Consider the following 10,827-nt stretch of genomic DNA (forward strand, 5'->3'; position numbering starts at 1 on the left):
GTAGAAAATTCTGTGGTGTGAGTTTGAAAAATGCTTCTGATTTCTGCCCTGAGGAAAACATGTCTGAGGTGGTACTTAGACAATTCAATTGTTCCATGAACACAGGATGAGGGATTCTTAAACTTGGGTTGTGGGTGCTTTTCTCTCACAGATCTTTACTCGTGGTGACCTTACAATGAGCTTCTCTTCTGGGAATGGTCTTCCCCTGAGTATGGAGATAAAAAAGAATGTGGAAAATTGTTGGGTTTGTGACTGATTTCCACTGGTGCACAGGCAGAGCTGTTTCTTGGCTATGTTAATATTTTTTTTTCCAAGGATCTAGCCTTGATTGCATTGAAGGCAGTGGCAAAACTTTTGACTGTAGTAGAAACAGAGAGTCCAGTACAGTCCAGGGAGTTGGGCTGGAAAACGCCTGAGAATCCAATTTGTAAGTAACTTCAGTGGTATCAGGAAAAATCTGGGCCTATATCACTACTAAATGTTCTCCACCTTCTCTGAGCCTGATCTGTGAATGATTATTCAGATCTGGAGAGCGAGTACAGGATTTCAGCTCTGAACCAGTGTGTGATCCGTGTTCTAACACCCAGATGTGGCAATTCTTCGGGTCCTGTTTGTGGGTGTTCCGAAGGACCCAGCTCAGCCCTGCCGGCAGAGCTAAGAGTGCTCAGAAGTGACAAGGACCTTCTCATTCACCTCTTGTCCAATTGGAGGGCTGCCTCTGGAGGATTTTCCCTGGTGGAATAGAATGTACGAGAGATGTTTGTCTAATAGTGGGGACAAACTGCTCCTTCTAATGTCTTTGAGCCTAAAAAGATGCATCTGCTTTGTACCAGGAAGCTGGGTGGGACGATTGATGTGATCGGCGGCCAGGCAGGCACAATTAGGAGAGTAGAAGGAAGACGCCGTGATAAGCATGCCTCTGAGGAAAACCCAATTCAGGTAAATGCTTTGGGCTGTCTTGACAGCTTCCTGGTTTTATTGCACTTCTGGTGAACCCTGAGCAGGTGTCTGTGTGATCCTGGCCTCCCAGGTCACTGTTTACCTGCAAAGCAGCAGGTACCGTATCAGCCCTCTTGAGGCATATGCCTGTTACCATTCCCTCTGCCAGCTGAATTAACTTTGGTGTTAAAAGCTTTATCTTGATGGGCTTTACCATCTCTTTAAAGGACAATCCCTGGCTCCTAAGTTCTTTTCCTCTTCAGCACTCCCAAAGTATTCCTCAGGGTGCGCAGCTGGGTGGCTCTTATGTGGATTATCCCCTTCCCCAGTTGGAATCTCTGCTTCTCACTGGGCCTGTGTTACCAGATCTTCTCCCTTTAAACCTGAGGTTTAAAACTGGGCTCTGGCTGGCTTCTAGGTGGGAAGGTGCTATGTGTGGAGCTTGAGGCCTCTCTGCCAAGAAGTCTTCTTTTAACCACCCTCCTCCTACCAACCACTCCTAACGGACAAAAAATACCAAATTTGGGACCTTTCCCCTGTCTTGTTTTTACATGTGTCTTTGTGGCCTGTTGGGTTTTTTAGTGCTCAGTTTTCCAAATCTGGCCAACAGTGGCCCAAAAAAGAGTTTGCAAAGAGAAAGAATGTACTGGGAAATGGCAGTGGTTCCTCCCACTTACACCACTGATACCTGTATTTCCAGGTTGTTCTGGTATCTGCCTGTTGACCTTTCCTCAGCAGTAGTGGGTATGTGACCTGCTTTTGTCAGGCAGGTGTCAATCTGCTCTTCCTTCAACCTACATGGGCACAATCTAGAGCAGAATTTGGCCTCTCGATGCCCTCAGGAAAGATAAATTTGGTTTAAAACAAAGAAAAAGTAAGAAAAGGAAGCAGCAATGTGTCACCCTCAACAGAGCAGCTTTTAGTTTGAAGCCCATGTCAGGGGCCCTTCCCGTGAAGCCTTGCCAGGTGTCACAGTGTCTGTTCGGTTGTGGGTGCTTTTCTCTCACAGATCTTTACTCGTGGTGACCTTACAATGAGCTTCTCTTCTGGGAATGGTCTTCCCCTGAGTATGGAGATAAAAAAGAATGTGGAAAATTGTTGGGTTTGTGACTGATTTCCACTGGTGCACAGGCAAAGAGATTAAACTGTGCTCTTCTCGTTCCTCTGCCTTCTCAGGTCCTTGGAGACCACGGAAGTAAGCCTCAGCCACCCCAGCAGCCACAGCAGCCATAACAGCCCAAGCAGCCACCTCAGCAACAGCCGTTTGCACCACCAGCAGGCCCACCGCCTCCCCCACTCGCTGGGCCGCCTCCGCCACATTTTCTCCATCCTCCTCCTCCAGTCACTTCTGTTCCACCGCCCCTGCACCCTCCAGGTACGTGTTCACGCAGCAACCTGTGGCAGGCTGAGGCTGCAAGGTAGGACTCCCAGGCGCAGAGCGAATCTAAGGTTGAATCGTTAAATGCTTTGGGACAGTGGAGCAGTCAGGTGACAGACCTGGCCAATCTGTTCAGCCTCTCCATCAGCATATTTAACATTTGCCCTTGAATACTTAAAAAATGGCAGCTGTTCCTTGAGAAAACCTCACGGCTTTTCTTTGAGAGCCTTTGGGTGCTACCAACCCTTTTGGTTTACTGATGGATGGAAAGAAATGGGTTCCTATCTGCTGAGGACACAAGAACTGATGTCCTGTGCCAGAGCAGGAGGCGTAGGTCAGGGGCCTGTCTGGCCCAACCCAGGTCACTTCTCGGTTTATGCCTTAAAACACCCCAATTTGTGTCATTCTGTGTTTGTTTCTGTGCATTTTATTGTACCACCTGCCAAGGCAGGGTGAGTCTTACTGCTCCTGGGAAGTCTAGGGTCCAGGGCAGGCGTGACAGCAGGGCTTCCTGTTCAAAGCAAAATACAATTAACAGAAATGAAGTCTTTGCCGTGGGTTTCTAGTCCATCATGTGTGGGCAGTCCTTGGCATTGCAGGGTTATGTGCTCTTACCCATAACCAGGTGGGTTTGTGGTGTGGTAAGAGCACTTGGCCCTTGAGAAGACCCTGTGGAGATAAGTCCCGTGTCGGCAGGGATGCCCTCTGCCCCTGCATTTGCACACTGGTTTTGCCTGAAACCTCACAAAATAGTGGAAGTAAATTTTTTTCTTTTTCCCCCTACTTTGTTGTCTCGAGCCCCGTGTTCCAGAAGAGTTTCACTGCCTCTTCTGTGCGTGTCATAACTCAGGCCCCACACAGTTCCTTAATGCATCTGCAACGTGGAGGCCAGGAGTGCTCTTTCCGTGTGAGTTTACAGACATCCCGGCCACAGCCCAAGACACGCTTTTCTGTCCCAACATGAGTCCTGTCTATGCCCCTCTCGCTTATCTAGTGCACTGAGGTTGAAGCAAAGGCCGTGCTCTTGGTCCTGTAGGCAGCAGCCAGACTTCTGAGGGGTCACTGGGAGCACATCAGGCCCTGACTCCTCTGTTTTGCACTGGTTCCGCGTGGAGAAGCCACAGAATAAAAAAGACATCAAGGATTTCAGTCTGAGGAGAACTGTTACTGCAGTTCTGCTGGTCGACAGGGTAGCTTTTCCTACCGTCTTTGTTTAAAACGATTGGTGAAATGGAGACAAATTGCTCGCTCGTTCTCTTGGTTGTTTACTGGGGTGTCTGACTGCACTGTGTGGTTAGGATGGGCTTTTTTTTTTTAAAGAAAAAGTTTTAAAAAGCCCGCAACCAATAACAAACAAGCGAAAGGACCCACTGGTGTCTGCAGCAGGTTCTCCTCCAGCTGCTTTGGTTGTTCTGGAGGCCAAATCAATTGTTTGTGTGCTTGCACTTGGAAAAAGGAATTCTCCAGAGTAAGAGCAGCAGCGCTTACAATGATAATATAAAGGTAAAGAGATGATCGTTTAGGAAAAGGATGGAGTTTGTAGGCTGGATACTGCTTCACAGCACCAGTTCCCCTGCTGGATTGCTCACACAAGTGCGATTTGTTCAAAAGCGTGTGTTCAGTTTAGCCGGAGGCACAGAGGTGACGTGCTTTCCCTGTGGTCCTCACTGCGTTGCTTGTCTCCGCAGGTCTGCCGCCGCCCGGCCCTATTCCAGGTAGGTGTTACCTTGCTCTTAACAGCAGAGATTCCAGACACTGAGCTGGCCCCGTCTGAGCGGCTGGATTAGAAACATGAGACAGGATGACACCAAGATCCATTTTAGAGCAGATTTAATTTAAGGCTAATAAATTCCAGTGCAGCATTGGACTCTAGCGGCTCATCCTCTGTTCTGGACCTAAACAAGAAATCTCTAGTGCTGCTTCTTATCTCCTTTTGTCTCTGAAGGCTGATCTAGAAAGTGAAGTGAACACCCTGAGATGGCAAAAGCCACTGAGTTAGAGTTGAGATGAATTTGATTCTTTGTCCTGGTTTCTGTATTTGTGCTCTGTCCTGGGCTTCCCATCAGAGACCTGGAAAACCCGCACTAGCTGGGCTGAGGAAATGCCCCTGCTTGTTAAAATGTCACTTTCCCTGCTCCTCTCAAGGTACAGTGACAGTGCAGAGCAGGTTTTTGTTGTACTGGAAGGAACCTGCTCATAGTAAGCTTGCATTTAGAAGTGCCGGGGGTTAGGTGGTTTGTAGGAGACAAGAGTTACTCATTTTAGCAATGGAGCAATAAAGCCTTTGCTGTAGTTGTGAGTCTGCATCCCAAGAACCAACCCGTCAGTATTCCCCAGGACTGCAAGGGTTAATGTTTACTCTCTTCGTGAATTTTCTGTTTATGATGAGTAAGCCAAGACAGAAGGTAGTTCTTTATTTTTCTTTCCGTACCCCTACTGAGCTGCAGGGGTTTAATTCTGGTAGGAGATAAAACCCCAGAGGAAAATCGCTCCGTGTCAAACAGGGCTTTGTTTAGAGTCAAAAGGCGCTTTAACTGCTTCGAAACAGCAGTGAAGGCTCAGTCCCTCGCGGCAATGAGATCTGTCTGGTGATGACTTACGCTTCTGTGTCTAGGGCTGTTCCCGCCTCCGCTGGCACCGCCACCAGCTCTCCTCCTCCCAACCTTGGATGGGTAAGACCACCTCTGGGCCAAACGGTTGGTGTTGCTGCTCTGCAGGGAGGGAGGGAGCTGTCCCCGCCTCCGCTGGCACCGCCACCAGCTCTCCTCATCCCAACCTTGGATGGGTAAGACCACCTCTGGGCCAAACGGTTGGTGTTGCTGCTCTGCAGGGAGGGAGGGAGGCAGACAGGTCTAAAATCAGCTCCGGGAACTCTTAGTCTAGTCTTGGGGCGGGGGTCAGAGCAGTGTTTCTGAGAGTCCACCAAACGGGTTCTCTGAAACTGTAGGCTTCCCGTGAGGGTGTTCACAGACCTTCGGGTGACCTTGCAAGGGGTCACTGGTGTTAGTAACGTGCATCCTTCTGTCCCTCCGAAGCCAGCCAGCCAGCTACAACAACAGGCAGCCTCCGCCCTTTGGCTACAACTCTGCAGGTGAGCACTCACAGCAGAAGTCAAACTGCTGCTTTCTCTCTTCTCTGGCACTTGGTAGTTGTCTCAGTAACATGTCCTTGTGCTTTGCCTCTCCTCCTGGGCTGGTGAACGCCTTTCTTCCCCACTTCATCTTCCTCGCCTGCAGGCACGTGCAGGCCGCTGGCTGCTCCTGTTTTGTACTGGAAGAGGCAGTGTCAGGATTGCCGCAGGTTTCCTTCCCTGTGGCAGCCCTGCCAGCAGTGCCCAGGGGGGTACAACCTGGGGCAGGCCCCAGCAGGCCGGCACCCAGCTGGGGAAGTGCTGGTGGCTCTGGGCTTGTCCGGTGGCGTCTTTCATTAACACCTGGTGTCTCTCGCCCTCCCCAGGGGCCACCTTAGGCTGGAAGGTCCCTGGTGAGAAGTGACAGCTTGTGAGGGTGGCAGGGAGCCTAGGGCTGACTAAACTCGGCACTGCAGGCACTTTGCCCTCTAAGCCAGGGTATCTGGGTCGAAACTTTTCTCAGTGGAGCCCTTACAGCACGCCCCCGTAGGAGCAGGACCTATAGACAGCAAGAGCTGGGGGAGCGCCTGGCCCTTGCGGTGATAACTCTGGGGTGATTTTGCAGCAACATCTGTAAATATCCGGTCTTGCTTACGTCTTCCTCAGGGAAAAGGTGTTAACATGTTCTTAGCCAATGCTGAAAGTAAAATCAGAGAGTGAGGGCGGGAGGGAGCTGGGCTGTCGTCTCCTTGGGTTCCGCTGTACTTCTGGAGTGTATCTTCGGAACGGGAGGCGCAGAGGGAGCTGTTAACGCTTCAGATGAACAAGGGCTCTGCTCTCTCGCTGCAGATTCAGGTTTCATCAGCTACCCACCCATCTCCACGTCCCACACGCCCTGGGTGACGACGGTGGACAAAGGCACAAGCAGCTCCAGCAGCAGCCACTGGGAGTACTCGGGCTCGAGGCGTGAGAGGGAGCGGGAGCGCGAGCGGGAGCGGGAAAGGGAGAGAGACAGGGACCGCACTCCCACCACTAGCGAGTACAACAAGTGAGTGGGGGGTTTCAGCAGCTGCTGGGAGCTCTGGAACATGTTTGGTTGAGGAGTGGGATTATAGATGATACCAGTTTAATTTTCTGACACGTCTGGGGAAGAGATACTTGGGTCAATAGCTAGAGGACAAACGAGCCAGTGTCACTGGCTGGATTCCTGTATTTGTTTTTAAATCCAACAGAACCAGTTACACTTGCTCTCCCACCTGTAATGTGAGGCCAGGAAGTGGAACAGCCCCTCTCTGTTGACCAGGTATTTCACAGCTCCCTGTGAAACACTGGCCAGAGAAGCTGCTGCTTCTTGTCTTCTAAATGCAACTGTCAGATCAAAGCAAAACCACTGTGCTCAGCTCTCCTGTGGAGCCTCTCAGGGCAAGGAGTGCCCTCGCCAGGAATCAGCCATGGAAATCCTTACCCTGGCAGTGTTTGGGAACAGGCCCCTTCATGTGATCTCAGGCGAGAGCAGCGCTGGGAGCACTCGAGAAAGGGAGCCCTTACCATTCCGGGTGGCCTTGGGCTCAGAAATAGCGATAGCCATTCAAACCATGGCCAGAACACACGTTCCCGGCAGAGCGGTGCTGCCTGCCCTGGCCCAGGGGGTGAGCAGAGGGGGCAGTGTTTTCCCAGCCTTTTGGTTTTTTTCCTTCTCTTTTCCTTAAGAGCCTGTGGGCACTATGGGTGGAAGGGGAGGGGCAGAACAGAAGACAAACTTGCTGCAGTTCGGAGAGCTCAGACTCCCACACCTCCTGAGCAGGTCCATGCCACAGCCAGGTCCTGCAGTCAGCGCACGACTCGCAGTACCATTTCTGGGTGCTTTCAGGCACCGACCTCCAAGGTCTCGCTTGCCCAAGCAGGGCAGGTAGCCCTGCTGAGCGAGTCCCTCAGGGCACTCCCAGACCACTGATACTGGGCATTTTTGTGTCTAGTTTCATGAGTTAAGTGAGGATGATGTTTCAGACTTCCTCTCTGAGTCTGTTTCCACAGTGGGACTTGTTAACCCTTCGGGTTTTGGCTTTCAGAATCTGAACAGGGAGCGTGAGGAGTGTGGGACGTATCTGGATTTGAGGTACATCGTGCTTGTTCCTCTGTGTCGATGGAATGAGGTGCCTTGAGTTAGTGTAGACCGAAGGAGCATGTCAGCGACTTGCAGCTGGAAATTTTGAACTCAGGAGGCTGAAAATAGCCCATTAGTCTTACCTTGCACAGAAGAACTGCAGGTTAGCTGGGACAATAGTTCTGTGAGGTCAAACCCAGCACCCGGGGAGTCGGAAGGGTGAGAGGAGTGTGTTTCGCTTGGTTTGAACAAGGTAGCTGGATGTCTTGGACATCTTCCAGAAGGGTTGTGAGGGCCAAAGCCCGGCCGCCTTGGCCACATGCCTGCTGCTAAGGCGCTCCTGTGGCAAACCTAGAGAGCCCTTTGCCTTGAGAGGCCGGGAGAAAGCCACGGTGCCCCACTGAGGGCCTAGGAGCAGTCTGCAGATGGAGAAAGTTACTTCTCTGTGGTTAGGAGCTGGTGGTGCTGGGTTCGAGAAGCAGCAGCTTACCGATACGGGTTTTTTCAGCAGCATTGCAAATACACCAAGGTGACAGATGCCGCTGGCTAGGATGGGGTCTGCAGTCCTGTAAACGTGGCTCCTGATTTTCAGGCCCTCTGTGGTGCGTTCCTCTGCCTCACTTCTCCTTTCCCTTCTGCAGTGATGATGAACGTTACCGCTACTACAGCCGAGAGCGCAGCTACGACTTCGAGCGCGACTACCGCCGGAGCCGAGATCGCAGCAGGGAGCGTGAGGATCGGCACCGCGAGCGCAGGCACCGCGACAAGGAGGAGAGCAGCAAGCATAAGTCTTCGAGACGGTAAGAGCTGTCTGGGGTTGGACGGGGCTGTCGACGGGAACACACCTTAGCTGCAGAGATGATGTGAGTGAACTGTCCCCCTGGGTCATTTGTGGTGGCTTCCTGTGACGTGCTGCTGTCCTGAGGCAGAGAAGGTGCCCTTGGTGTGTGCCTGGGCAGGAGGCAGAGCTGGCTGTCACAGGGAGAGGAGTCCTTGGTGTTGCAGAATCACAGAATCACCTGGTTGGAAGAGACCTCTAAGATGATCGAGTCCAACCGTTCACCCTGCACTGCCAGGGTCCCTAAACCATGTCTCTCCATGCCACCTCGATACATCTGTTAAACCCCTCCAGGGATGGGGACTCCACCAGCCTCCCTGGGCAGCCTGTTCCAGGGCTTGCCCACCCTCTCTGTAAAGAAATTTTTCCCGCTGTTATCTACATGGGAGAAGAGTCTGACGCCAACCTCGCTCCAGCCTCCTGTCAGGTGCTGGGAAGTTCTCAGGCAGCTGGACGTCAAGTCACTGCCAACGGAATTGCAGCGTGTTTGACGAAGGAGAGGTTAACCTGCACTGAACCCCTCAGGGCAGCGAGCTCCCGCTGCTGAGAGCGCGCACGCAGTAAAACACAAAACCCCAGCAGAAGCATCAGCTGTCGGTGTTGGGGGGGTGTGTGCGGCAGAGAAGAGCTGCCTTCAGCCTGTCAGCTGAAATTGCCCCTGGGGGCAGGAGGCTGAGCGCTGCACACCAGAGCTCTGCACCCAGCGCTTCTGACGGTGAGGTGCGTGATGATCTGGACACTTAGGGAGCAGAGCAGGGTGTCCTAAACTCCTGTTTTCCAGAGAAAATGTGTTTGCTACAGACGGTCCCCTCTGAGGGAGTTCCTGCAGCAGCCTGGTCGCTGCTCGGAGGTGATGCTCGGGCACTGTGTCAGTTGACGTCCTGCTAATGACTCGAGCAGCCTTGCTCTGGGCTTTTTGGTGCTTCAGCTTCCTCCTTCTAGATGAAATTCCCGTCAGCTCTGTACGTAATTACCCTTGTTTTGAAATTGGTATCAGAAACACTCCTACGTGGTGACCGGAGGCAAAAGGCTGTTCTCACCCTTAAGGAGATGAGTAAGTTTTCCAGAAAGGGATGATTGCTGGAGGGCTGGGAACGGAGCGATGGGGAGAAGAAAGGCCGGGACCACAAAACACGCGGGAGCTGAGCTGACAGCAGACGAACAAGCCAATAGCTTTAAGGGTTATTTCCACTGAACTCTGGTGTCAGAAACCCGACTGCGTGAACAGGGTGGAATTTACCAAAGCAGCGTCAGAAGCTGCTCGAGAGCTCGATGTACAGACTGGGCTGCTGCCAGCGTGGACAGGAGGTGACTCCGCTCCCGAAGCCGCACGCAGATGCTCTCTGTCTTGCTCAGCGCGGTAGGATGGGAAGTGTTCGTTAGCTAAGGCAAATAGAGGAATTCTTTGTGTTTGAGGAGTCCCTGCTTGAGGCGCTCGGCGACTTGAGCCTGTGTGAGGCTTTGGCAGGCAGATGAAAGGGTTTCGTTGTAGCTTCCAGTTTACTGCAAATTGAGCAGGCTGAAGGAATTCGGTGACGCTTGTTTAAATATTAAAGGACGGTGGCAATGTTGAGGCATAAACCACTGCCGTGGTGCTGTCCACAGCTGAAGCTGGGCACAGGGCTGTGATGACTGTGCAACCATTTATTAAACAAGTCAGAAAATGACTCGAAGCCAGGAGGTTTTCAGGCAGGACTTCCGTGTCCTGGCTAGGGGTGTCTCTCCTGAACTGGTGTTCCAGCCGGGGTAAGACACCCGACTGTCCCCACTCACGGAGCTGCGTGACTGCACTGTGTGACCGTACCTCTTCTGTGAGAAACTCACCTGCTTCCTCCTGTGCTCGGTGTCAGTTCTGCCACCTTCACACCATGGTCAGCTCTGGTGAGCTCACTTGGTTTGCAGCCCCTGACTGGAAATACTGGCAGGTTTGAGAAGCAGCAGCAAATCCCCTCCCAGGAAGGGGCAAAACCAGAGCTCCTAGCTTCCCCTTTCCCTCATGGGAGAGGGAGGCCGCTCTCTGCTGTGCCGAGGTCAGTGCTGCGGGGCTCGGAGGTGTCCGCAGTCTAGTCAGCGTTACTCCAGGCTGGGGTTTCTCCCACGTTTCAGAGATCCTGTGTGAAATGTCCACAGCGTTGCAGCTGCATCTGGCAAACAGTTGCGGGTGGGGAGATGGAGGAGTTGTGAAGCACAAAGCCAGCGGAATGCCAGCTCCCTCATGCAGCAGAAGCAGCATGTGCCTGCCATGAGGAAACCCTCGGCTCTCTAGCTGTGTGGATCCCTTTTTTGCCTCAAGTCCAGGGGTCCCCAGTGTTCAGACGAGGGGACGTTTCAAACACCTCTCAGATTTAGGACTCTTCCCTCTCTGTGCTTCACATTGAAGCTGGAAATGCATCAAAATTGTTAGGGCTCACTTTGAAGTGGGAAGGACACCACGGTGTTGCTGATACCCACCACCCCGCAGCTCCTCTGGCAGCCGGCTGGCCCGTGCGCTGCCTGCC

General features: G+C 52.4%; 1 protein-coding gene across 1 annotated transcript in view; it reads left to right on the plus strand.

Annotated features, from left to right (window-relative positions):
* LOC104488918 (pre-mRNA 3'-end-processing factor FIP1-like) overlaps positions 1-10,827 on the plus strand; it is a gene marked incomplete at its 5' end in the record, with an annotated part of 20,633 nt that overhangs the window by 9,232 nt on the left and 574 nt on the right. The window contains 7 exon segments of the mRNA XM_010131014.1: positions 834-939; positions 2,116-2,314; positions 4,006-4,032; positions 4,932-4,989; positions 5,353-5,408; positions 6,237-6,435; positions 8,133-8,291. Of these exon segments, the coding sequence (XP_010129316.1) occupies positions 834-939; positions 2,116-2,314; positions 4,006-4,032; positions 4,932-4,989; positions 5,353-5,408; positions 6,237-6,435; positions 8,133-8,291 (804 nt within the window).

The sequence above is a fragment of the Buceros rhinoceros genome, unplaced genomic scaffold (assembly GCF_000710305.1).
Source record: "Buceros rhinoceros silvestris isolate BGI_N320 unplaced genomic scaffold, ASM71030v1 scaffold7822, whole genome shotgun sequence".
Lineage (NCBI taxonomy): Eukaryota > Metazoa > Chordata > Aves > Bucerotiformes > Bucerotidae > Buceros > Buceros rhinoceros.